At 39.6% G+C, this 27,958-nt stretch overlaps 1 protein-coding gene and 1 pseudogene across 1 annotated transcript in view; both read right to left on the reverse strand.

The window, feature by feature from the left end:
• The window catches only part of LOC103039624 (polyunsaturated fatty acid lipoxygenase ALOX15B-like), a 398,882-nt pseudogene that overhangs the window by 207,522 nt on the left and 163,402 nt on the right, over window positions 1-27,958 (reverse strand).
• LOC125782392 (polyunsaturated fatty acid lipoxygenase ALOX15B-like) overlaps window positions 1-27,958 on the reverse strand; it is a 130,660-nt gene that overhangs the window by 39,512 nt on the left and 63,190 nt on the right. The window contains exons 5-8 of the mRNA XM_049466289.1: window positions 14,852-14,939; window positions 14,325-14,444; window positions 13,624-13,730; window positions 13,338-13,507 (exon numbers count right to left, since the gene is read on the reverse strand). Of these exons, the coding sequence (XP_049322246.1) occupies window positions 13,338-13,507; window positions 13,624-13,730; window positions 14,325-14,444; window positions 14,852-14,939 (485 nt within the window). The remainder of the gene's footprint in view (window positions 1-13,337; window positions 13,508-13,623; window positions 13,731-14,324; window positions 14,445-14,851; window positions 14,940-27,958) is intronic.

Here is a 27,958-nt window from a genome sequence, read left to right on the forward strand (position 1 = left end):
TCTAGCACTACGTGCTCGAACCCCTAATAATAATAATAATAAGAAGAAAAATCTTAGCAAAAACAATAGGGTTCTACGCACCTTCGGTGCTTGAACCCTAATAAATTCACAGTTACTCGTTCTCCAAAATTCAAACAACCTTCAGTAACCTTGGTCACCAATGAAAATGGTAAGTATTCACTTCTTTTTGTATATTTAATATTCTATTAATTACTATTATTTCTCCACACTATTCACCGGTGTTCTTTATTTTAGATGTATTTATGCAGTTCTACGGTAAGTATTATTTTATTGTTTTAATCTATTTGTAGGTATTTTATAACTAATTGTTTCCTCCTTCTAAGCCTAATGGATTATTAGGTTAAGGTAAGTATTGGTAGAATTAGTGTTATTCAATTAAACCACTAGGTTATTCTGCAACAATAGTTTAACAGACTTTTTAAGGAATATTGAGTTATGGAATGTGTATGTACACTGAATGTCCTGCCATAGGGCAGACAAATAAAGGAGAGAAGAAGAGCAAATTAAAATGTGGCTGCTATTTTCCCTCATTCCTGTGTCTGTGTGCAATTTATTTTACTAATTATAAAGTATTAGGCGAACCCTGATAAGCTCGGTTACACTGGTGTCAGCGGTGTTTGTTATTCATTTGGAAACGTTTACAAAAGTGTGCAGCCTCGTTTTAGTGGGGTTTTTTTGTAGTTTAGCTTACCCAGTATAGTTAGCAACTTAGCTTGCAAGAGAAAATCGCTCAGCATGTGGCTGGAGGAAGACGGCACGTTTAAGTATAGCTCAGAGAGACCTAGCGACCGCGTGCCTGGCGGGAGCGTGAGGATTGATCTGCCTGCCCCGTTCACCGGAGACGGCAGCCAAAGTTTTCTAAGCTGGGCACGGCAGCTTGAAGTGGCAGTCAAGGCTCTCACTGGAGGCGGCAGCGAGTATGAAGGTGAACTGGTGAGAATTCTGCCTACTCGCTTTCTGTTGTGGGACAGCCTTCCAGCAGCGGTGCAGTCAGATATGCCGCTGTCAGAGAATGGATTAATGACGCGTTTGGACAGAAACAGTTTATGGACAGGTTTAAAGCCAACCTTGCTGCCCGTCTGCGTGCGCCCCAAGAAAGTCTGGAAGTGTATGCTGCGGACGTTAGCAGGCTGGTTAAAAAGGCATTCCCGGAGAGTGGGAAAGTGGCACAAAGAGAGGAAAAGTTTTTTCGCTTTCTGGCAGGACTAGACCCATGTTTAAGAGCTAAATGCTATGAGCAGGGGGCTACTGACTTAGAGGAAGCTCTGATATTAGCGGGACGCTGTGAAAATGCCAGAGAAACTCTCAAAGCAGACAGTGTGAGTACGCACCCCAACAGTTTTTTTCTTGGAGAGAAGGCAGCTGTACAGTCAGTGTCAGAGGGCATGGGTCTAAGGAAGGCTGTTGACATACTTACTGAGGAAATGTATGCAATAAGAATGGAAATAAAAGAGATGCATAAGGAGAATAGGAGGCTATGGGCTGCAACATGGGTAGAAGAAAAAAGGGAGCGTGGTTTTTACTCGCCTTCTAGTACCCTCTGCGACTGTACATGTGGTGAACTTGAATGCCAGTCTAATGGACATAAGGAAGCTCAGAGAGGTCGTTCTCCTGATCGTACACCCTCACATAGAAAAAGCTACATGCAGTATGAACAAAATGATCCCCCATTCTATAAAACAGCAGGACCACGAAGCCTCAGCCCAGGATGGCGTCCATGGTGCGAGGAGGAACAGCGAAGGATTAGTGTGCGTTTCCTTTCACCACAGCCTGGACACAGCACCACTCAGCAGGGAAACGGGCTGTAGCTGATGATAAGGCACGGAGATCAGCTTCATCATCAAGGGGCGATCTCCCCCAAGAAGTTCCCATATATAAAGCTAAAATTGACAGCTGTGAGGTGAGCAATGAGAATCCTTTTTCATATGTCAGAGGTGTGATGGAAGGCACCAAAGTGTCAATGTTTGTACATTCAGGAGCTACTGTTTCACTTATTAGTGCAGATTTTCGTATGTCAGTTCCAGCCCTGCGCAGTCGGCCTATAACCAAAACCTATATAAACTCACATTCTGTAAATGGACAAATGCTGGACACACTTGGCACTATGACAGTGACTTTTAGGTTGGGATCAGTTATGTGGCAACATGAGTTTCATGTTCTCAGGAAGTCCACTCAAGCAGTCCTTCTTGTTTTGGACCTCCTATTGAGAAAACATACCCGGCTGGATCTGGACGCAGGTATGCTACAGTTGAAGGATACCTCCGTGCCCCTTCTGCGGAGCGCAGAATTGGTTCCAGAGTGCTGTAATGTTTGCCTGGCCAGTACTTAGACCATTCCCCCTTTGTGAAACACTGGTGCCAGTGAATGTGTGCCCTCCCAACACAGCTGACCTCACCTCATTAAATTTCGAGGGATATTTGGAGCCAAATGCGCCTGAGTCCATTAGTGTAGTAATTGCACATGCAGTGACAAGTATCAAGAATGGTGTCACAGTGGCTCATCTGTTAAATCCTACTAGGAAGGACATAATGCTTAAACAGGGCATGCATTTAGGTGAGTTGTATCGCGTTGGAGAAACTGACCTTGCACCACTTCCTAAGCCAGCCAAGACTGCCACGGTGGCTTCAACACCTCATGTAGGGCTGGGCAATATGGAAAAAAATCGTATCACGATATAGTTTTCCATATCAGCCGATATCGATATGTATCACAATATAAATCAAATCACTTTCTGTTACACTTAAAGGTTTCTTTTTACTCATAAGTGACAGAATAAGGGATTTATGGCTAAACTTACTAGCAGGCTCAGAGTTTTGTGGACAGACAGTAGGATGTCCACATCTTGTCAGGTGGGCACAAGGTACTCAGACAGCTTTTAAATTAATTAAAAAAATTTTTTTTTACATCCACACAGGTCCAGAACCCCCCCACATGTATGGCCCTTAAAATAAGTACAAGAGGACAAATATATAAACCAAAAAAAAAAAAATCAGACCCTTTACATTATTTGTCTGTTTCATTTAAATTGCAATACCACTTGGATTTTTAATATAATTATATTTAATCAAAGGATTATTCCCCTCCGTAAATGCAGGCAACTACATAAAGCAAAATACAAGAGTATATCACAGTGTTCATTTTGACAGTTTTTGACAGTTTAGTTTTAGTTTTAGTTTTAGTTACATTTTAGTCTATCGGATATTATTAATTTTAGTCACGTTTTAGTCTAATAAGTTTTGGTCATATAAAAAGTATGTATTACATATGTTTTATTGTTTTTCTATTTTATATTTGTTGTTATTTTGAGATTATTTACTGCTAATGTGTATTAAAATAATAGCCTTTAACTTTGTTACATTTAAATTATGCTAACATTTCAATATTTTAAAGCAAGTGACCTGTAATGGAGGTGGGATGAATAAAGTCAAGTTTCTGAAATGATCCAGTTCTACTGCAGAACAGATTTATACTAACATTACTGGCTTTCAGTAGACTAGACTTACATTACTTAACAAATGTTTTTAAAACTCATTCAGTTCAGTAACAGCAATGTTTAGCTCCGTTCAAATACAGCAACACAGATTATATCATCTTCTGTTTTTAGTAAAATATCCAGCACAACAGATTCTCTATCTGTTAAAAACTAAAAACACAAAGACAGAGGATAATTATGCCCTCAGGATTTTCTAACAGAAACAGTGAGGGTTAGGAAAAAAAAACGGAAAGTGCTGCTTTTCTGTGTGTTTATATACTAACCCATCACTCGTGCTGAAGTTAACGTTAATTTACACGGAAAGTGGATTAACACTGCTAACGTGCGTTACCCATTAGTTTATTAGAGTGTAAAAAGCAGTGAAGGCACCTCAGCTAATGATGACCGATTGCACAGATCTCTTTTACACCTTAAACATCGCTAACTCTGAACTCAGACAAGCTAACCTAACTAGCAGCAAATAGAGCAGCGTTACCTGCCTTCAGAAATCTGAACAAGCTCACCTCTCTAAATATCTTGGTGATGAGACTCCATGCCAGATATTTAGGAGTTGAGATTTCCACTGTAGAGCAGCTAAACTTATTCTATAAATGATGTTTATCCAGTAAATAGGAGAGGAGCCACTGTGTGGATCAGCTGTGTGAGGTTCAGAGTGAGAGGTGGGGGGATGGGGGCAGGGGGTGTGCTGAGCTGTGAGGCAGTTCAGTGCGCTGCCTGTTCGCGTGCTGCACCTGTTTGCAGCGCTACCTAAATGGGAAATAGAAAATAAACTTTATGGAATCCTATCGTCCGGCTTATCATAGTTATCGCGATATATATTTTCCTTGATAACTATCGTTATCGTTTTATCGCCCAGCACTAACCTCATGTCCTCCCTGTCTCTCTGGATAAGTCTCCAATCATAGCACAGCAGAGAGAGCAGCTGACTGCACTCACACAGACATTTGCAGGGGTTTTTAATGTTTCTAACAGAAATACAGGAAGATGCAGCCTGATTAAGCACCACATCAGACAGGACAGGAGACCCCCATCAAACAGCGTGCATATCGCACCTCTCCGGAGAAACAAGTGGAAATTGAGCGTCAGGTGGCTGACCTGCTGGCGGATGGTGTCATTGAAGAGAGCTGCAGCCCCTGGGCATCCCAAGTGGTCCTAGTTAAAAAGAAAGGTGGACAGTGGAGATTCTGTGTGGATTATAGAAGACTGAATGCAGTCACAATTAAAGATTCTCATCCTCTGCCCCGGGTGGATGACAGCCTAGATGCTCTTGCTGGCTCCTCCTGGTTTAGCGCACTTGACTTTTCCAACAGCTACTGGCAAATGGAAGTTGCCGAGGAGGACAGGGAAAAACAGCCTTCACCACAGGTAGAGGATTATATCACTGGAAGACGATGCCGATGGGCCTAACGAACTCACCCGCTACTCATTCTTAGGGGTCTGCCGTGGCATATTTGCATTCTTTATCTTGATTATATTTTGGTGTCCAGTCAGGATTTTGAGGATCATCTTGTCCATCTGGAGGAAGTTTTCTCAAGAATACAGTCAGCTGGACTGAAACTCAATGCCAAGAAATGTCACCTGGCCAGGGATCATGTAGTATTCCTGGGTCATGTTGTTTCCAGGGAGGGTCTCCAACTTGACCCAAAGAACACAGAGAAGGTGAAGTCTTGGCCTACTCCTTGCTGTCCATCAGAAGCTAGAGCTTTTGTGGGCTTGTGTTCATACTACAGATGCTTTGTGAGGAATTTTGCAAAGCATGCTGCACCTTTACATCATCTAACTGGAAAAAATGTTCAATTTGAATGGACTGGTGAGTGTGCACATGCTTTTGAGTATCTCAAGGAGGTGCTCACCTCTGCCCCTGTCTTGACACTGCCTAATTTTACTGTCCCATTCAAGATTCACACAGGTGCCTCAAAAGAGTCGGGGCGGTGCTAGCGCAGAACATGGATGGACGGGAACATGTGGTGTCCTATGCCAGCCAGGCTCTGACCCAAACTCAAAAGAGGTGGTCGACATTTGACAGAAAACTCTGGGCCATTGTATGTTTAAACACTATGTTGGACTGTCTACATTCACAATCATTACTGATCATCGCCCTCTGCTGGGCCTTAGACACCTGAACACCTCTACTGTGCATCGAGGGCGCTGGGTGTTGGAGCTGGACCCATTTAATTGGGTTATCACCCACAAGGACGGTTCTCGTGACCTCGCCGTCCGCTGACTCCTGAGCCACTGGAAGTAAAAGACCAGATTACTGGAGTGCACAGTGTCGAAGGGGAACCACTGAGTGGATCTACTGCTTCTGACCCAGTTGCGGATAAGAAACAAAGCCTGGATTATTTGCACTCATCTGATGGTTCTGAAATAAGATCACTCAAGAGGGAGGATGTTGTCTGTAATAGATGGTCTCTTGTGCCGGACTGTGCTTAAGTCTCCTGCAGGACAAAGACAGGTACAGGTAGTAATCCCCAAGTCCTTGTGCCGCAATTGCTGCATCATTATCCCTGGTGGGTCTGTTTCTGCCCACTTTTCAGCTGAGCGTGGGAAAAGGTAAGGCAGACATACTACTGGCCTTCCATGCTAAAAGACATAAGACAGTGGAGTGAACAGTGTGAGGCCTGTCAAACACGCAGATCCCCAGTGCCAAAACGTAAAGCTCCTATGGGAGGACTGACTGTTGACCGGCCTTTACAGAGGGTGGCTGCAGACATCCTAGAGCTACCAGTGACCTCAAAGGGCCATAGGTATGTCCTTGTGGTAGAAGACTACTTTACAAAATTTGTCAATTTGTATGCGCTTCCTAACCAGATGGCTCAGTCAGTGGCCCAATGCCTGTTCGATGATTATGTACTGTTGCATGGCATGCCTGAAACATTACATAGCGACCAAGGCCTTCAGTTTGAGGCGGAAGTGATTAAAGGTCTCTGCTAGCTCCTTGGTATAAAAAAAACACCGCCCCAGGTTATACTGTCTTGTAGGTTCGGATCTCACACAGAGTTTGTTTCTTTTCTGGTGGAGCGACTGGGGACGGCCTTCGGAGCTGCCAGACTGAACTCAGCAGAGGCTCATGAAAAACAAAAACTGTACCATGATGAGGGCATTCAGCACCAGAGATACACAACAGGTGCTTTATATGGCATTTTTAAAGAAAGCCTCACGTATCTCAATGCGAAACTCTTTGGTTGATTATTTGCTTTGTAAAATATAAACTATGGAAAACAAGATGCAAAATTGTTCTGAACAATAAAAATAGCATGAGTGAAAATATTTTTAAACAGGTCATAACGGAAATCAAAGGAAAAAGAACTATGAACATTTATCAGCAAAAAGGAGACAAATAGAACTTTTTAAAATGTTGATGTGTTGTAAATAATCTTTGTAATATGTTGTGCACGTGGATATTGTATTAAGTTAAGAGAGTCAAGAGGCTTTTATTGTCATTACATCTGAGTACAGGTACACAGTGTAGTGAAATTACGTTCCTCCCGAACCATGGTGCAACATGGAACAACAAGCAATAGACAACTTGAAGTGCAGGAGTGACGACAGTGCAACATAAAACTATAACACTATATAACAATAAATACAAAAGACGATACCATTTAAAAGACATGACAGTGCAATACCGATATAATAAAGTGTATAGTAAAGTGTATAGTGAGGATAAGGTGCAGAGATGTGTAACATACTGTAACATATAGAACATATAATCACAGCAGTTACTGAGGTTGAGAGTTTATAGTTTTTTGAGAGTGGCAGCAATTATTGCTGATAGGAATAAAGACATTTCAGTCTCTGTGTGCTGAGTGTGTGTGTGGGTGAAGTTCAGTCTTTGTGTGTAAAGGGGGGTGGGGGGTTCAGTTCAGTTTTGTGTGAGTGTGTTGGATGTGTGGTGGGTGGGGTGTTCAGTTCAGTTTTGTGTGAGTGGTGGGTGGGGTGGGGTTCAGCTCTGTCTCTGTGCGTTGAGGAGTCTGACTGCCTGGTGGATGAAGCTGTTGCAGAGTCTAGTAGTGGAGGTTCGGATGCTCCTGTATCTTCTGCCGGACGGCATCAGAGCGAAGAGTCCGTGTGAGGGATGGGTGGGGTCGTCCACAATGCTGGTGGTGTAGATCACGGTGATGGAGGGAAGAGAGACTCCGATGATCTTCTCAGCTGTCCTCACTATCCGCTGTAGGGTCTTGCTGTCTGAGGTGTTGCAGTTCCCAAACCAGACGGTAATGCAGGAGCTCAGGAGGCTTTCTACAGTCCCTCTGTAGAACATGGTGAGGGTGGGAGATGTGCTTTCCTCAATCTCCACAGGAAGTAGAGGCGCTGCTGGGCTTTCTTTGTTATGGAGCTGGTGTTGAGGGACTAGGTGAGGTTCTCTGCAATGTGAACACTGAGGAACTTGGTGTTTTTCACAATTTCCACAGCAGAGCCGTTGATGTTCAGCGGGTGGTTGACACCTGGAGCTCTCCTGAAGTCAACAACCATCTCTTTGGTTTTATCCACGTTTAGAGATGGTTCTGCACCACTCCGTCAGCCACTGCACCTCCTCTCTGTATGCTGACTCGTCGCTCTTGCTGATGAGGCCAGCAACAGTTGTGTCATCAGCGAACTTGATGATGTGGTTTGAGCTGTACTTTGCAGTACAGACATGAGTGAGCAGAGTGAACAGCAGTGGACTGAGCACACAGCCCTGGGGGGTGCCGGTGCTCAGTATGGTGGTGCTGGAGGTGTTGTTTCAAATCCTGACTGATTATGGTCTCTCAGTCAGGAAGTCCAAAACCCAGTTACAGAGGGAGGAGTTCAGGCCCAGCAAGTTCAGTTTTCCGATCAGATGCTGAGGGATAATGGTGTTGAATGCTGAACTGAAGTCGCTGAACAGCATTCGAACATAACAGTCTTTGTTGTCCAGGTGGGTGAGAGCCAGGTGGAGCGCAGATGGCATCGTTTGTTGATCTGTTTGGACGACAAACTGCAGTGGGTCCAGTGAGGAGGGGAGCTGTTTTTGATGTGCCTCAAGACCAGCTTCTCAAAGCACTTCATGATGATGGGAGTACAATAGGACGGTAGTCATTGAGGCAGGACACTTGAGACTTCTTTGGCACAGGGACGATGGTGGTCATCTTGAAGCACGACCGCAGTGCTCAGAGAGATGTTGAAAATGTCCGTGAGAACATCCGTGAGTTGGTCTGCACATTCTCTGAGCACTCTGCCAGGTATGCTGTCTGGTCCTGGGGCTTTCCATGGGTTGACTCTGAGTAGAGTTCTCCGCACATCAGCTGAGGACAGGCACAGTACCTGGTCGTCTGGATGAGGTGTGTTCTTCCTAGCTGTCGTGTAGTTCTGTGCTTCGAACCTTGCGTAGAAGGAGTTCAGTGCATCTGGAAGGGAGGCATCACTTTTACAAGCAGGTGGAGGTGACTTGTAGTTGGTGATGGTCTGGATGCCCTGCCACATGCGCCGAGTGTCAGTAGTGTCCTGGAAGTGGGCGTGGATTTTCTTTGCGTAGGTGCGATTTGCCTCTCTGATCCCCCGGGAGAGCTTGGCTCTAGCTGTTCGGAGGCCAGCCTTGTCCCCTGACTTAAAGGCCTTGTTTCGGGTTCTCAGCAGCACACACACCTCTGCAGTCATCCATGGCTTCTGGTTGGGGTGGGTTGTGATGGTTTTGGAGACAGTAACATCCTCAATGCACTTGCTGATGTAACCAGTCACTGAATCTGTGTACTCCTCCAGGTTGATGGAGTCGTCAGATGTAGCAGCTTCTCTGAACATGTCCCAGTCAGTGTGCTCAAAACAGTAATGAAGAGCAGAGATGGAGGCCAGGTTGTTACTTGCTTCTTCTCTGATTTGGCACGTCTGATGAGCTGTCTGTATGCTGGGATGAGCATCACAGAGATGTGGTCCGAGTAGCCGTAGTGGGGGCGGGGCTCTGCTCTGTACGCACCGGGAAGGTTAGAGTAAACATAATCCAGCTCGTTAGCTCCACGAGTTGGAAAATCCACATGTCGGTGAAAGCTGGGCAGCAGAGCCTTCAGATTACTGTGATTGAAATCACCAGCAACAATAAACAGTCCATCGGGATGTGAGTTCTGGAGTTTGGAGATAACAGTGTACAATTCTTGCAGAGCATTAGCATTAGCACCATTAGCATTAGCACTGGGTGCTACATACACTGCTATTATGTACACAATGCTAAGTTCTCTGGGCAGGTAGAATGGCCTGGCTCTGACAACAGCGAACTCCACCTGCGGCGAGCAGTAGCTGGATATCAGCGCAGCGTTGTTACCAGTGTTGGGCACGTTACTGTGAAAACGTAATTAGGTATAGTTATTAGTTACTTCTCCAAAAAAGTAACTGAGTTACTAACGCAGTTACTCCACTATAAAAGTAACTAGTTACCAGTAAAAGTAACTATTGCGTTATTATTGTGTTATCTGTGACGTTTTTATTTATTCAAATGAAGCAACAGGTGTAGTCAATCGTAAGTTTAAGATTTTTTTTATCAACCTCACTGTGATCTATATGCAGCAGCTCTCTCTATTGAAATGAATAGGATGCGCTGTGCTGGTGGATGGGGAGAGGATGCGGGCGCGCTGCACTAACACTAAAATTAAATTTCAAGTCGTGACCCACAAAATATATCTTATAGAGTTTGATATCCCTGATTTAAAGTGCTCACAACAGACAGTCTTCCTCTGAGGATGAGCCTGCGGACCCCTAGAGAAACCCTGGTCTCATCCTCCCCTCCCTTGTGACTCACACACACACACACACGTGCACCTTTGTCTGTATGCGCGAGGTTAAAAAAAAAAGTTCATTGAGCGTCTAAAGAAACGTGCCGTAATGGGGTGTCAGAAATGGTAACGCCGTTGTAGTTACAGTCAGAGTAATTAGTTAGATTACTCGTTATTGAAAAAAGTAACGCCGTTTATTTCAATGCCATTACTTCCATCACTGGATGTCACACCATGCTGTGTTGATGTAAACACACAATCCGCGGAATTTACCGGAGAGGCCGGCGTCGCAATCCGTTAAATTATATATATATTATATATTTTTATTGAATCAAGAACCCATGTCCTTATGTCCTTTATATTTATTCACAAAATCAGAAAACATAAAATTATAATAAGGTATTGTATTTCTAATTATTTCCTCAGCATCGATTATATATATATAATATATCAGCGTTCATTATATATATATATTCCTGTTTCCTTCTTTCAGGCTTCTGCTTAAAAACCTAATCAGACCAAGGACTGCACAATATATACTAAATTGTTATTCACATTTGACCTGTGCCCTTAAATCAAATTGAACCTTTATATCTAAGCAACATGCCTAATTAATTTAATTAAATTCAAATCACATTAAATATTTTGTGGTGTGTGTGTAATTCCTTGCTACCAGACATAATTTAACAGTGCATAGATATACGTCATCCACAACTCCAGAATTATATTTTTGGAATTACAATGGACAATGTACTTGCTTTTAACATTGTAAAAATGTAAGTAAATAATAATTTCAATTTGCCAGGCTTTTTAATTTTTTTTTGCCTTTAGCAGTTATCCATGTAATTGCCAACTATGACTTGGAGCTGTATTAAGACAAACTCAGAGCACCTGTTTAAATCAGTGTTGGCCATATAAAGATTCAATCCGAGCGCGTTTCCATTACATTTATTTAACATGAGTTCCAAAAATTCATTTAATGAAGAAATAATTGGGTGCAATATTTTAAATATAGATTAATACCAATTACTCAATTTGCTTTATGTTAAATCAGCAATGTATTACAATTTTATCTAGTTTTGAAGCAATGAGTAAGAGCATTAAATTCCCACAAGAACAGAATATGAAATTGAATTTATAAATGAATACAGTCTACTCATCATCGCTCAATCTAAACTTAGAACAAAAAATGTGCTACAAAACTAACCGCAGTGGCACGTAGCAAACATCCAAGCATTTCACTGTTTTCTTGGGTGACTTTTTACATTAAAATGCTCAATTTTAGTGGACAAGACTTAATATAAATTTTATTTAATGTGTACACTGTTGGTACAGTGCTGATGTGTCAGCTGAATTTCTGCGACTACTTCAGAGGTAACGCAAATCTGGGTTTGCGCTGTATATGGTATTTGCGAGTCAAACCCGGATTGGCGCTAGCTCTGAAGTAGTCGCAGAAATTCAGCTGATTTGCGAGCAATATTTTTTTTGTAAAACGCGCTTCCTGTAGAAATTGCGAACTGCGAGTGGAAAAGGTCACAAATCGCTCTCGTGACACAAGCGAAATTCATAAAATCTGCAAAGGATGACAATGCTCTGATCATAGTGGCAGTATTTCATGATTAAATATACTGTAACTGACCTGAAACTTGAAATATTTAATGGTGTAATGCATAAAGTTGCATTTTTAACAAAGTTTTTAGTGTAAAAAATGTCAATTGTGTCAGTGATTGAATGCACCACACTGTAAAAAAAATGCTGTGAAATCCAAAGTAGTATAATGTGTTCCTGCACAAAAATACTTTTACAGTATTTTACTCTGAATGTGGCCAAAACCACAGTAATTAACTTGAAAATGATAAAATCAAAGTAATAATCCCACTACTGTAGAAAATCACAGTAATACAGTGTAATAATCCACTAATGGACAATCAAAAGGGGACAGTAGTTATTTGGATTCATTTTGGATTCAACCCACCTACAACCTGAAGAAAAAGAAGAAGTTTGAAAAGTAGAGCAGCACTGAATCCACCATTCCATGTATCACAGAGCACAATGCTGTCTATTGACTAACTAAAATCTAAATCTAATTATATTTTTTATGTCACAGTAGTCAAAGTATTAAAATCAGAATAAGACTGCTAAATGAAAAAATAAGTTGCAAAAAAATCAAATAAAACTAAGTTAAGCTAAATTTTTTTAAGCTAAGTTTTATTTTTCTATAAACAACTTTGATTTGCCCAGAGAGCCTCTTATTAACATGATGTGTTTAATAAACCAGTTTGGTGATTGTTTTATTAACCTTCATTTTCATTTCTGTTTGGGTTCTAGTCAGAATGAATTCTGATTCCAGCCAGTGCAGTGAAAAGATCAAGAAAAGCCTGAAAACTGGAAGAACTGTAAAGCGGACGACATCAGATATGAACCCATGCATCATTTCTTTTATAAGGACTGCAGAGTTTGACTGGCAAAATAATTATATTAAACTGTTGTTCTTCACATACTGAGTAAAACAATAGTTAATGATTATTGTTTGCAGTGTCTCTGCAGATTTTGTTGAACAATGAAAATGTCATGCAGTAAATGGCATTAAAGAAATGTTAATGTTTAACAGTGATTTAATACTGACTGCAAAATAAAGCAGTAAGGTATCATTCTGTTGTTAAAACACTTATGTACATAAAAACACAATACACATAACTATTTTTGTGAAGCCTAGTCAATACAACTATACACAAAATGACAGTATGCATGGAACATTTATACAGACTAATTCACTATTCAGCTGCTGACAGTTTTTTTTTTAAACAGTGATTTTTGTTTTTGCGGTAATTTACTGTAAAGTTTTTACCAGTAAGTTAGTGTGATTTTATTTCACAGTAAGGTTCTTGTCAATTGCTGCCAGTTACTTACTGTAAATTTCACAGCACATTTTTACAGTGCATTTAACCAATAACATTCACTTCACATTCATTGTATAATAGGTGATGCTTGGATGGGGGACCGAGAGAGAACGGTCAGTTGCTGCATGTGCTAACTGTGCCTCTGTTTTATTCAGGCAGAATAAAGCCTCCTGCACCTGTGTGTGTGTGTTACATAATCACCTTCATTTCCGTCTCCAAACTGCTTCCTTTCAAAGAAGATCTGACCATGTCCTCAGTGACGGGAAAATTGCTGGGCAGCTTGGTGCAGCGCTCAATCAGCATGGGGTTCAATCCATTGAGCGTCTGATAGCCGAAGAACTCGTCTTCCTGCCAGTGCTGCTGGACGTAAGCTGTAAGAATACGTAGTTTATATTAATCACACCTGATCAAACTTATAATATTATAATATTTAATATATAATATATAAAATACAGATAATATTTATTTAGAACTCTGAGAAACTCACCTCCAGCCTTGTTGGGTTTGGGGTGAGGGAGGATTGATTGAAGTTGTTTGAAACTGGGCCATGATTCTGAACAGCCTATCAAACTCTCAAGCTTCAGCTCAGCCAGTCTGAGAAACACAATGGTAGCTTGAATTAAGGGTTAAAATTAATATAATGTGCCTTTTGTGTCCCAGCATAGTACATTTTCAAGTATTTTCAAGATTTTTTATCTTAAAGAAGCATTTTGTATATATATATTTTTTCTTTGATTGGGAAGTTGGTTAAATATTTAACGAAAATTATTACATTTTTAAATAATTAATTTAATTAATTAAGTTTCAATTTCACTTAGCTATTTTCCACAGTGCAGTACTGGGATAACCCTGTCCTTTTAAGAAGGTACACTTTACCATAATGAGGTTGACCTTACAGGATATTTTCTCATATATTTTAATATACTCATATTGTCTCCATACTTATGTGAGGTAAAGCTTAAGCTGTCCCTTCTGTTGTGGTAAAATATCACGGTATTAAGAAAAAAAAAGAAAATGAATGTTTTCTGTCTAGTCTGAAGTCTTATTAATAGTATAAGTCTTATAAATATGATACATAAAAGAATAATATAAGATTTAAGACTATAAAAGGCACTGATAATTACCCATTAATTGTGATTTGTTGGTAGTATTATATTATACAGGTACAGGTAATGAATTGGATCTTACACTTTCACAGCGGTGAACTTCATTTCCATGTCCTTAGTGAATGAGAATCTGACCTCACTCGGCAAATCAGACGCTGAATCTGCATCAATGCTGGAGGGTAACTCAAAATTTTCCCTCCATCTGCAGGACAGAGATAATGTAAATGAGTAAATGAGGTAGGCCAATTTAGGCAGTAGATCGTAATCTTTGAGAGAATTATGACTGTAAGATAAATCACACATAATTGAGTTTTTGTGCCCCCTGGTGGCAAGTGGTGAACTGCAGGTACGCTATATTTGGTCCCTCTGAGCCACTGTTCATCAGCAGTAGTCTATGATTTTAATCAGAGACCTTATTAAGGAGATTATTTTTAATTGAGGTCATGAATTATTATTCATTATATTAAATAAAAGACTGAAAAATGGGTGAAAGTGTGCGTGTGCCAGTTCCTGTTCCACTGGTGAGGGGTATCTTTCAAGAATGCTGAGACCACCTGTTGTTTTGTAAAAACTGATTAAACAGGTTACACTGGTACCAAATACACTCACCTGAAGTTCTGCTGCCTCTCCTTGAGCTCCTGTCGCCTTTGGAAGTGGAGGGCAATTTCCGTTTCCTTCTGGACAAGTGTAGCTACACAGAAAATGAAATAGAAACTGATTCATTATTTTTGGTATGGTGTGGAAAAAACTTTTAAGTAAACATGTAAAATTACTGGTTTCAAAACGACAAAAAAGCTATAATGACTATAATGATATATTAAAGAGTTAATGTTGACAAGTTTGTAATGCACTTGGATCCCTGTTTCAGCTGCATATATAAACCTTGAAAATAAATGTATTTAAGTACAATGTAAATATATTAAAGAAGTTTAGTTGGGACATTTTGCCAAATTGTCAAAAAGCCAAATTGGATATAATTCCACACCAAACATAAAAAAGGGGGTGGACAAAAGTATTGGGCGTATTATATAAAAAATGTGATGCTTCTCTAATTTGTGTAATTAACAGCACCTTACCTGTGGCACATAACAGGTGGTGGCAATAACTAAATCACACTTGCAGCCATTAAAATGGATTTAAGTTGACTCAACCTCTGTCCTTTGTCCTTGTATGTACCACAATCTCACGTCCATCTCCAAAGACCTGAATGTTCCTGTGTCTACCGTGCGCAGTGTCATCAAGAAGTTTAAAACCCATAGCACTGTGGCTAACCTCCCTAGATGTGGAAGGAAAAGAAAAATTGACGAGAGATGTCAACGAAAGATTGTGCGGATGGTGGATAAAGAACCTCGACTAACATCCAAACAAGTTCAAGCTGCCCTGCAGTCCGAGGATACAACAGTGTCAACCGGTTCTATCCGTCTGCGTCTGAATGAAAAGGGACTCTATGGTAGGATACACAGGAAGACCCCACTTCTGACCCAGAGACATAAAAAAGCCAGGCTGGAGTTTTCTTACCTGAAAAAGCCAAAAACCTTTTGGAAGAATGTTCTCTGGTCAGATGAAACAAAAGTAGAGCTTTTTGGGAAAAGACATCAACATAGAGTTTACAGGAAAAAAACAAGGCCTTCAAAGAAAAGAACACGGTCCCTACAGTCAAACATGGTGGAGGTTTCCTGAAGTTTGGGGTTCTTTTGCTGCCTCTGCACTGGACTGCTTGATCGTGTGCATGGCATTATGAAGTCTGAAGACTACCAACACAAATTTGCAGCATAATGTAGGGCCCAGTGTGAGAAAGCTGGGTCTCCCTCAGAGGTCATGGGTCTTCCAGCAGGACAACGACCCACACTTCAAAAAGCCCTAGAAAATGGTTTGAGAGAAAGCACTGGAGACTTCTAAAGTGGTTAGCAATGAGTCCAGATCTGAATCCTATAGAACACCTGTGGAGAGATCTCAAAATGGCAGTTTGGAGAAGCCATCCTTAAAATCTCAGGGACCTGGAGCAGTTTGCCAAAGAAGAATGGTCTAAAATTCCAGCAGAGAATTGTAAAAAACTCCTTGATGGTTACCGGAAGCGGTTTTTCGCAGTTATTTTGTCTAAAGGTTGTGCTACCAAGTATTGGACTGAGGGTGCCAATACCTTTGTCTGGCTCATTTTTGGAGTTTTGTGTAAAATGATAATTGATTTGACTTTTTTTCGTTCTCTTTTGTGTTTTTTCATTGCAAGCTAAATAAATGAAGATATTAATATCAAAGCATTTGTGATTGCAATCATTTTCTGGAAGTAATTGAGTATTATCTGACAGAATTGCAGGGGTGACAATACTTTTGGCCAGCACTGTATACCTGCTATGTTCTTGCTAGAGTGTGGGTGTGACGTGTGCAGGTGCAATGGAATGCATTTAGATCAATAGGGTGTTGGAATGGTATATGTTTAGACTCTCCGCTCTGTTGGTTCTGCTGTCTCTTGCTTAGTAACGAGGCTTGCAATGCATTTTGTTACTAAGTGTTTGCGAGGTGGTTGTAGTTACCTGCCCTATTAGAGCAGATCGACGCTGTCCAATGAAAAACACTTATCTCCAAAACAGCAACTTTACAGGAGAGAGAAAAAACCTTGAAAACTTTCAATGGAAGTCAATGTAAAAATACTTTATTTCAGGTCATTTTGAAGAGTTTCTATTGGTCTGTTCAACAAGAAATTTTAGCACAATGTAATGGACAGTTTGTCTGTTCAAATTTTGTAGCAAACTAAAAATCGACAAAAATGAAGATAAGTGTTTTTCATAGGACAGCGACAATATATTATTATAATATTTTGGTGGCTGCCGGGACACAGAAACTCTATGGCTTGAGCATGAATGAAAATGCATGGGACTGAAATGAGTGTGGGTCAGTATGGCTGTGGATCATAGTTTGGGGACCTGCCCTGAAGGACTGCACGCAGTTTGTAGGCTGTCAGGCAGAAGGAAACTTGGATTTGGTAGGGAGAAAAATAATGGAAGGAATTAAGGATGTAAATGCAACGACAAATACATGAGTGCGAAGAGTGTCAATGCGAGAGTGAATTTCTGCTTTGGACTAGATAGGATAGATAGGGAGTCAAGGTTAAAGAAAAAAATGAACTATATATGTAATGTTCATCTTGCCCTGTACCTGATCAGCTAATCACTATTTCATTTTCAAACTGTGTTTATGACTTACTGTGCTATAATGAACTAAAATTCATGTAGATAACTAGTTAGCTAGAAGCCAGATGTAGTGGATAGACAGAATTTAGTACACTATTTTAGTTTGGTAGTTCAAAGCAGTTTCTTAACCCTGATCACTGCCCCAAAATTGTGTTTTCCACCTGATCAGCTAATAAACAGTCCTTTACTGAGTTCCCCTGTTAAAATCCTTTAGCCCCCTATGGAGCCTAAATTAATAATGTATATCAGCAGTGTATTAGACACATCATACCACCACTTACTTTATTAAGTGCATTTAAAGCAGAGGAAGCTCTAGAATATGCAGAACAGTGTTAATATGCAGTAGAATATGTAAGAACAGGGTTGAGAAATACTGCTGTAACGTGACTTCTGTTCATTTGTAGTTCACAGTAAGACCACATGTCCTGACGTTATCTTTATGAATCTTAAGAAGAGCTCTCAGTAAAAAAAAAAAAGTGCAGGACTGAAAGCTTTATTTTTTTTAAACGAGTGGAGAAAATGTAAATATACAACAGAATTGACATGCCAATACATAATAATAATTATATTAATAATAATAATATTAATAATAATAATAATAATAATAATAATAATAATAATAATAATAATAATAATAATAATAATATTAATAACCCCATCTGTTTATTATTATTATTATTATTATTATTTTAAATATTAGGTGATAACTGATCTTTTTTGTCATATATATATATAATTCAGACATTGCATGCATAATTTTTTTTAACAACAGTAACAGTAACGTGGAGTAACATGTTTAGGTTGTAAAATCACCTTTACTTGGATGTTAACTAATAATAAACAAAATACAGAAAAAATGATTGTTTGTGATTAAAAGTAATTCCACAAATGTTGTTCTAGGAAACTATAGGGTGGGCTTGGGTTCAAATTGGCAAATGTGTCCCCCCCAATATCAAGCCCGCTCCTATGCCCTTGCATAAAAGCATTTTAGATGCTGTGGTTCAACATGTTTTAAAAAGCACAAGTGAAACAACAGATTTTAAAACTGATAAATGATAAGTAAAAGCTTTGCCATTTAAATATGACTACAGTAAGTGAAAAAAAAAGTATAAAAGTAACATTAGCAAAAGGTATGCCCAGACTGAATAAGAGTAAAACAGTGTCAGACATAGTTGCGTTGCATGAATTCATAAAACAGCCCTGTTTGTAGCCTGATACAAATACATGCTATAGCTGTTTAAAGGAGGAAGCACCTTTAACTTGAAGAATTAGAATTGAGCTGTTATATCAGAGAAATTCAGAAAATACATATTAGAGATGATTTCAATAAAAAGGATGAAAAATCAATTGAACTACACAGAGCAGACAAAAATGGTGGAGTTAATAATAGACACTAAACTAGTGCTGGGGGGAATGCCCAAAAATGCATATTGATGTATTTTTAATTATTATTTATATGTATTATTTATTATTATTAGACTTACTCTATTGTTAGGAGTACATATAAAATAAAACACTAAGGCTTTAAATTAAGGCTTTGCATACTATTGGGTTTACTTTGCCCCACAAAATTACACAATATATGAGGTAATCAAACTTTATTAGCAGAAAAACAGCTAAAGAATGTAAACAAAAGACCTTAAAAAGAGATACACCAGAAACTTTAACACGGTTTCCTTTACAAAACTTAATGTTTTAATAAACAATTTAAGCCATTAGAACCATTACAGTATTAAAATCAACCACAAATCCCTTCTTTCTCGCAGCTGGGAACAGTGAGTTAGAGTGACATTATTTGAACACCCAGCATGTTTCTTTGGTGGTGCTGTTCTAGGGTTCACAACCGTATACCGTATGAATTGGTATACCCCCAGCACTAAACTTCTTATATTTAATATGTTGATGATACATTATGCCTCTCTGTAACCCCACATACATGAATTGCAAGTCGGTTGTGCTCCGCTAATTATGAGGGGCCAGTCTAAACAAACAAACAAACAAAAAATTTGACCAGACTCTCGCCGCTTTTAGACTTTTTGGCCCATTTTCTGCACAAGTGTACACTCTCACTGCCTTCAGACTCTTTGGCTCGTAACAGCTTTTTAACTCTTTGGCCCATTTCTTGTGCTACAACTGTACACTCTCTCTGCTTTTAGACTCTTTGACCCGTTTTCTGACACCTAGCATTCAAATTTGAATCTCACATTATTAAAACCTGCTTAATAGTGGGCTAACTTTCATTTTATTCCTAAAATACCTCACGGGTCACTCCAAAAAAGGAAACGGGCCGTTGTTTGGAAACGGGCCGTAGTTTGGACACCCCTGCTTTAAAAGTAAATGGTTAAAACAATGACACAAATAAACAACAATGTTATATTTAATATGTTAATGAAATGTGGAATAAATGAATTATCTGCTTTAATAACTTTAAGCTGCCAATATTAATAAAACATACCATATAAATTATTACTTTTATTATTCTACTGAAATTAGCAACATTTTCTGGAATTTACACATGATTACTGTTGCTTTGCAGATATGTCAGTGTCAAATACACTTTATACCTAAACAAAACAAAATGTAAGCACCAAATGAACTGCCACACTGTGTAAAAAATCTCTAAAAATGGATCTCTAAAAATAGTTTTTTTTTTCTTCCCCCAGCAGCACAGGTACCAGAATTTTAGTTAAAAACAATCATTTTAACTAATGATTTTTGGCACCCCTACTGACAAAAATCAACAATTTTCCAGTTAAACAGTGTTGATAAATATTGAAAGCCTTTTTATGGTTATGAATATATATATATTGTGGCAGCACGGCGCTCCGCCACCAGCCGAGGTAACCAAGTGGTTAACCTACAGCCAGGTTTTACAGCCGGTTCAAGCACACAGCTGTCAACATGCGCACATGGCTAAGGGGGAGGAATCGCTTAATGCTGCATGGCTGGCGAGAACTAACAAGCAAGCCAAAGAGGACAAAAAGGGATCTGAACTCAAGCAGAGGGAGAGGCCTTCCCCCACTCTACTTGTTGGGTGGAACTTACGGCCTCGATTCCTTTTTTTTCTTCTCTCTCGCTCTCCCTAATTAAGCTCTGGGCCGTTTTTAAACTTTTGAACCTGACAGTCTGATTCTGGATGGCCATGCTGTCCTTTAATTATCTGGGAGTTGTTTGGGAAACAAATTAACTTTCCCGCTGGGGTTTTTGCAAGTTAACTCGGCCTTTATATAACTTATTTGGTCCTGGCTGCCCAGGCGTCACGATATATTTACCACTAAACACTTTTCTACTAGTCAAAAAACTGTAGTCAGGGCCGTATTAAAAGAATGGGCTGAAAGGGCTGCAGTCCCGGGCCTCGCCACTAGGGGGGCCTCCGGTCGCTGAATGTCAAATGACAAAAAATAATTACAAATATAGCCGCAAGCGGCAATCATCGGGTTCAAGCACCAACTTGCACAATGGTGCCTACTGGAGCATTGAATGGTGATGTGTAAGAAGGTCTAATATGATTGGAGATGCCCTGTCACATTTAGAAATTATCAAGTTTTTCACCTGTTATTAATGTTGAGCAGAGGCCTTTCAACCTGATCAGTGCTTAAATTCACATGTAAATCTAGTGAACTTTGTAGGATATTCATTAAGTGAGTTAGAACTAGTCAAAAGGTGTCTACATGTTATTGGTATTGATCAGGTGGCTTCAACCAGAATGTTCACAAAGTGGTATTCAGATTGACCTTTGAACCTTTGCAGAACAAGCTGAAATGTTTGACCAAACAAGTTTAAATTAACACAAAGGAGTGAATGTTCTGATATGACATGTAATTACGAAGTTATTATAAATCTAGTTCTGAATTAAATGGCGCTTCATCAAGCACCAACTAGCACAATGGTGCCTACTAGAGCATAGGATGGTGATGTGTAAGAAGGTCTAACACAATTGGAGACATTCTGTCACATTTAGAAATGATCAAAAGTCTTTCACCTGTTATTAATGTTGAGAAGAGGCACAAAGGACTGAATGTTCTGATATGACATGTAATGTCAAGTTATTCTTAATCTAGTTCTGTATTAAATGGCGCTTCATCAGAGTGATATTGTACAGAGGTCTTTAACATTGTGAGATTACAGCAAATACTGCAGAGTTACAGCAATTTAGGTTAGAAATTCCAAGGACGCACAGATTGCTTGATGCCTGGAGAGTATTGTATGTGAAATTTTCACAAATGTTTTTAATGAACATTTACCTAGAGACTCTACAGTGTGCAGCAAGACTGAAATGGAGGTGATAGGCCAAATATCCAGAGAGTAGTTTCAATATAGCTATTTTCAAACAATTAGCAATTATGAATGAACAAAGCACTTTTTAAACATAGTTGTATTGAGAAATTTGTCAGAGCCACTGTACTAAATATGGCAAAAACAATTAGATGTCAAAATAGTACAGCATGATTGACATATACTCGTTTTTTTGGAACAGCGCCCCCCAGTGGGCGGATTGTTTCAGCACTTTGCAGGTCACTACAGTGTCTCCACCTGAACATAACTGCCAAATATCATCCAGATTGGGCAACATTCAGCCTGCCAAAATGTCTGCTGAATGCTGATTGGCTGATGGTGTTCAGCCATGTTGATTGATTAAGTTGCCCTTTGAACATCCTTTAGAGGCTGTATGATAGATTCTGCATGCAAAGTTTCAACTTGCTAGGTTGCACGGTTGCTGAGAAACAGTGCTCCAAATTTACCTCTTGAAGTGAATGGGGCATATATCCGGAAGGACTAATTTGCATATGGCGGCCATATTGTTTACATATTTCAACTTTTTCTTAATGAATATTGAAGCGCATGCTCTCACGAGTGTTTTGATACCAAACATGCCAGGATTGGTCAAAATTCCTAGGACTAGTTAGCAAAAGTAGGTTTTGCATATTATGCAAATTAGCACAAAATCTATATAGACGGAAGTGCATGGTCCAAATGGGAAAGTTGTTGGTATTGACCCAAGGAATCCATCAAAAAAAGAATTTTGAATGTAGGTCTTATGGTTTTTGAGTTATTGAGAAAATTGTGAAAAATGAATTTCCTTGTTTATAGCGCCACCACGTGACCAATCGGTGCCATTTTTGTTGTCCACCGAGATGCACTGATCCTACATCTACCTACCAAGTTTCATTTCTCTATGACTTACGGTTTAGGCTGCACAACTGTTTTTTCAGGAGAAAAAGAATAATAATAATAATAATAAATATAGCCGCAAGCGGCAATCATCGGGTTCAAGCACCAACTTGCACAATGGTGCCTACTGGAGCATTGAATGGTGATGTGTAAGAAGGTCTAATATGATTGGAGATGCCCTGTCACATTTAGAAATTATCAAGTTTTTCACCTGTTATTAATGTTGAGCAGAGGCCTTTCAACCTGATCAGTGCTTAAATTCACATGTAAATCTAGTGAACTTTGTAGGATATTCATTAAGTGAGTTAGAACTAGTCAAAAGGTGTCTACATGTTATTGGTATTGATCAGGTGGCTTCAACCAGAATGTTCACAAAGTGGTATTCAGATTGACCTTTGAACCTTTGCAGAACAAGCTGAAATGTTTGACCAAACAAGTTTAAATTAACACAAAGGAGTGAATGTTCTGATATGACATGTAATTACGAAGTTATTATAAATCTAGTTCTGAATTAAATGGCGCTTCATCAAGCACCAACTAGCACAATGGTGCCTACTAGAGCATAGGATGGTGATGTGTAAGAAGGTCTAACACAATTGGAGACATTCTGTCACATTTAAAATGATCAAAAGTCTTTCACCTGTTATTTATGTTGAGAAGAGGCACAAAGGAGTGAATGTTCTGATATGACATGTAATGTCAAGTTATTCTTAATCTAGTTCTGTATTAAATGGCGCTTCATCAGAGTGATATTGTACAGAGGTCTTTAACATTGTGAGATTACAGCAAATACTGCAGAGTTACAGCAATTTAGGTTAGAAATTCCAAGGACGCACAGATTGCTTGATGCCTGGAGAGTATTGTATGTGAAATTTTCACAAATGTTTTTAATGAACATTTACCTAGAGACTCTACAGTGTGCAGCAAGACTGAAATGGAGGTGATAGGCCAAATATCCAGAGAGTAGTTTCAATATAGCTATTTTCAAACAATTAGCAATTATGAATGAACAAAGCACTTTTTAAACATAGTTGTATTGAGAAATTTGTCAGAGCCACTGTACTAAATATGGCAAAAACAATTAGATGTCAAAATAGTACAGCATGATTGACATATACTCGTTTTTTTGGAACAGCGCCCCCCAGTGGGCGGATTGTTTCAGCACTTTGCAGGTCACTACAGTGTCTCCACCTGAACATAACTGCCAAATATCATCTAGATTGGGCAACATTCAGCCTGCCAAAATGTCTGCTGAATGCTGATTGGCTGATGGTGTTCAGCCATGTTGATTGATTAAGTTGCCCTTTGAACATCCTTTAGAGGCTGTATGATAGATTCTGCATGCAAAGTTTCAACTTGCTAGGTTGCACGGTTGCTGAGAAACAGTGCTCCAAATTTACCTCTTGAAGTGAATGGGGCATATATCCGGAAGGACTAATTTGCATATGGCGGCCATATTGTTTACATATTTCAACTTTTTCTTAATGAATATTGAAGCGCATGCTCTCACGAGTGTTTTGATACCAAACATGCCAGGATTGGTCAAAATTCCTAGGACTAGTTTGCAAAAGTAGGTTTTGCATATTATGCAAATTAGCACAAAATCTATATAGACGGAAGTGCATGGTCCAAATTGGAAAGTTGTTGGTATTGACCCAAGGAATCCATCAAAAAAAGAATTTTGAATGTAGGTCTTATGGTTTTTGAGTTATTGAGAAAATTGTGAAAAATGAATTTCCTTGTTTATAGCGCCACCACTTGACCAATCGGTGCCATTTTTGTTGTCCACCGAGATGCACTGATCCTACATCTACCTACCAAGTTTCATTTCTCTATGACTTACGGTTTAGGCTGCACAACTGTTTTTACAGGAGAAAAAGAATAATAATAATAATAAATATAGCCGCAAGCGGCGATTTACGGGGTTCGAGCGTTACAGGCAAAGAGACCCCTGGAGGCCAGTTAGGTTTAAAACATGTTGCCGGTTGACCGGCATCGCCAAACTGGATGAGGATGACCAGCATGACCGTGAAGACCAAGCTAGATTACCAGCATGACTAATCTGGATGACAAACTTGTTGACCATATTGACCAAGCTGGAAGACCATAATGACCAAACTGGATGACCAGCATGGCAAAGGTGGTTGGCCAGTATGACCAAGCTGGAAGACCACCATTACTATGAGGACAAAGCTGAATGACCAGCAGGACCATAATGACCAATGTGAATGGCCAGCATGACCAAGCTGGATGGCCAGCATAACCAAGCTGGGTGACCAGCGTGACCATAAAGACCATAATGGCAATGCTAGATGAGTGGTGTGAGTAAACTAGTTGAAAAGCATTGATAAATTGAGCTGTAGTGTTCATCAGGTTTTATGTGGTGTCTTACTGCACTCTAGTGCGCATTTGGTGAAACAAATTCAGTTCTTAAATTGAAAAAACACAAGGCATAAAAAGGGCATATAAATAACCCGTATATAGTATATAAGTTTTGACCTGATTAACATTCCGCCTGTTAAAAGCTTGCTGGAATGTGATTGGCTAATAGTGACCACAAAAGTGTCCATATCAAATTTTCATTTGGTGTACCATTAGTGCATGGGCCATAGATGATAATTGGCTAGGATGACCTTGATAGCTTGTATGGTTCTAGAGAAACAGCTATCGAGCATTGGCCCCGCCCCCTGGGGGGGGTGTATGTCTACTTAAACTGACAGGGTATCTGAGAATCATGTAATGATCAAAGGACTGAAGTGGTATTAGTGTTAGGTTAAGCATTCAAAAGTTATAAGTGTTAAAGACATTTTACTGCACAATGGTAGAACTCATTTGCATATGGCGGCCATATTGTTTATAAATGTAAAGATTTTTTTAATAATTATTGAGGAGTAAGCTCTGCTGAACTGTTTGACACCAAACATGTCATGATTGGTCAAGGATCCAAGGACAAGATCTCAAAATTAAGTTTTGCATATTATGCAAATAAAAAAAAATTAAGTGGGTGGAACATAAACAAGAATGACCCAGGTGGCTGAGTAGCATGACCAAGAAGGATAAATATGTTCAATTAAGCAAGACAAGCAAGATTAAATAAGTTCAGCAGAGCTTTAATTTAGAATAATTCACCTGTAGCTGTTTCACCAAATGACCACCAGAGCGCAGCAAGAGACCACATATAACCTGCTGGAAATCTATCACTCTATAAGTAAGACAGAACATTCCCTATCAGTGTGTTTCTATTTATTACAAAGAGAGGAAAAGTCCGATTGGGCTCAAAATTGGTTCTCATGATCAAGTGGTCTGTATATATATGTGTGTAAATTTGTGTGTTGATAGGGTCAAAGGTTCCTGACTTCTGTCCATTTAGGCTTGAAAAAAGCGATAATACAGGCTTATGGCCTACAAAATGGCTGTTGCTCTTTGGCCATATTAGAGGCAAAAAATATCTGATTTGGCTCAAAATTTGCAATCAAGATCACAATATCAGTCTATATATGTATGTCAATTTCTGTGTCAATAGGGTCAAAGGTTCCTGACTTCTGTCCATTTAGGTTTGAAAAAAGCGATAATACAGGCTTGAGGCCTACAAAATCGCTGTAGTTTTCCAGCCGTTGTAGAGGCAAAACATGTCCGATTTGGCTGAAAATTTGCAATCAAGATCAGATTATCAGTCTATATATGTGTATAAATTTGTGTGTTGATAGGGTGAAAGGTTCCTGTCTTCTGTCCATTTAGGTTGGAAAATAGCGATAAATAGAATAAATTGAAAATAGTTATTTTTTCACTGTAGAGCCTACTGAAGACTTATTTGGCTCATACTTGGCACATGTATTTCAAATGTCATTGTTAATTAGTAGCTTCAACAGTTTTGGCATGTTTTAAACGTTGACAGAGTTTTGGCCAAATAACTCTGAAAAGGCTTTCACGTACATGTTTGATCAAGGTTTATGGGCCTCAAATAGTTAAAATGTCAAGATTTTTTTGATAATTATTTACCTACAGGGTCTCAAGATTGCATCAAGACCAAATTTGTTTTGATTGATTAAGGACTTAAAGACAAGTTCGAAAAGAGCAATTTTTACTCTTTTGGCCACTGATGAAAATCTTTGCATTTTTGGTAAACATATGTAATGACAAAGTTGTAAAGGCTACAGCAATGTATACAACTAAAAAAGAATAACAAGCTTAGGCCACTTGTACCTTTAGATATAACTGATTATCTGCTATAGCGCCCCCTTGAGGCCAATCAACGCCATATTTTAATGGATGATAGAAGGCCCTGAGATACATGTAGGGTATAAGTATCGTCCTGATTGGTCATTGTTTAGCCTGTCAAAAGCTTGCTGGAAACTGATTGGCTAATAACGATCGCAAAAATTTGCATATCAAATTTTCCTTCTGTAAAACATTAGGACATAGGCCATAGATGATACATGCCAAAGGAGAGCTTCATAGCTTGTACGGTTCCTGAGAAACAGATTTTTAGCTTTGGCTCCGCCCCCTGGAGGCGTATGTATACACAGATTGACGGGCTACCTCAGAATCATGTTGCCATCAAGCGTCTAAAGTGGCATTAGTGTCGGTTTAAGCATTCAAAAGTTACAGCTGTTAGAGTAAATTTGGGTGTGCCACGGTCAGATTAATTTGCATATGGCGGCCATATTGTTTACAAATTTCACAATTTTTTTGATAATTATTGAGGTTGGGACTCTGCTGAGCTGTTTGACACCAAATATGACAGGATTGGTCAATGACCCTAGGACAAGTTCTCAAAAGTAGGTTTTGCATATTATGCTAAATAGCAAAAAATCTAAGTGGGCGGAGCTTAGTGGTTCTTTTGACCTTTTTGATTTGCCATTAACCAAGGAATCATATAATGCAAGAATTTTTGCTCTAGCTGTCAGGGCGTGGCAGTTACGAGGCCAAACGCGTTGACCTTCGCCATAGCGCCCCCTTGAGGCCGATTGGGCTCATCTTTTGAATCTGAGTAGCGGTGAGAAGTACTACCATATGACCAAGTCTCAGCCCTGTAGGCCTTACGGTTTCTTCTGCCCAATCACTTCTATGGCAGAAAAAGAATAAGAATAATAATAAATATAGCCGCAAGCGGCGATTTACGGGGTTCGAGCGTTACAGGCAAAGAGACCCCTGGAGGCCAGTTAGGCTTAAAACATGTTGCCGGTTGACCGGCATCGCCAAAGTGGATGAGCATGACCAGCATGACCGTGAAGACCAAGCTAGATTACCAGCATGACTAATCTGGATGACAAACTTGTTGACCATATTGACCAAGCTGGAGGACCATAATGACCAAACTGGATGACCAGCATGGCAAAGGTGGTTGGCCAGTATG

This window comes from Astyanax mexicanus, chromosome 17 (genome assembly GCF_023375975.1).
Source record: "Astyanax mexicanus isolate ESR-SI-001 chromosome 17, AstMex3_surface, whole genome shotgun sequence".
NCBI lineage: Eukaryota > Metazoa > Chordata > Actinopteri > Characiformes > Acestrorhamphidae > Astyanax > Astyanax mexicanus.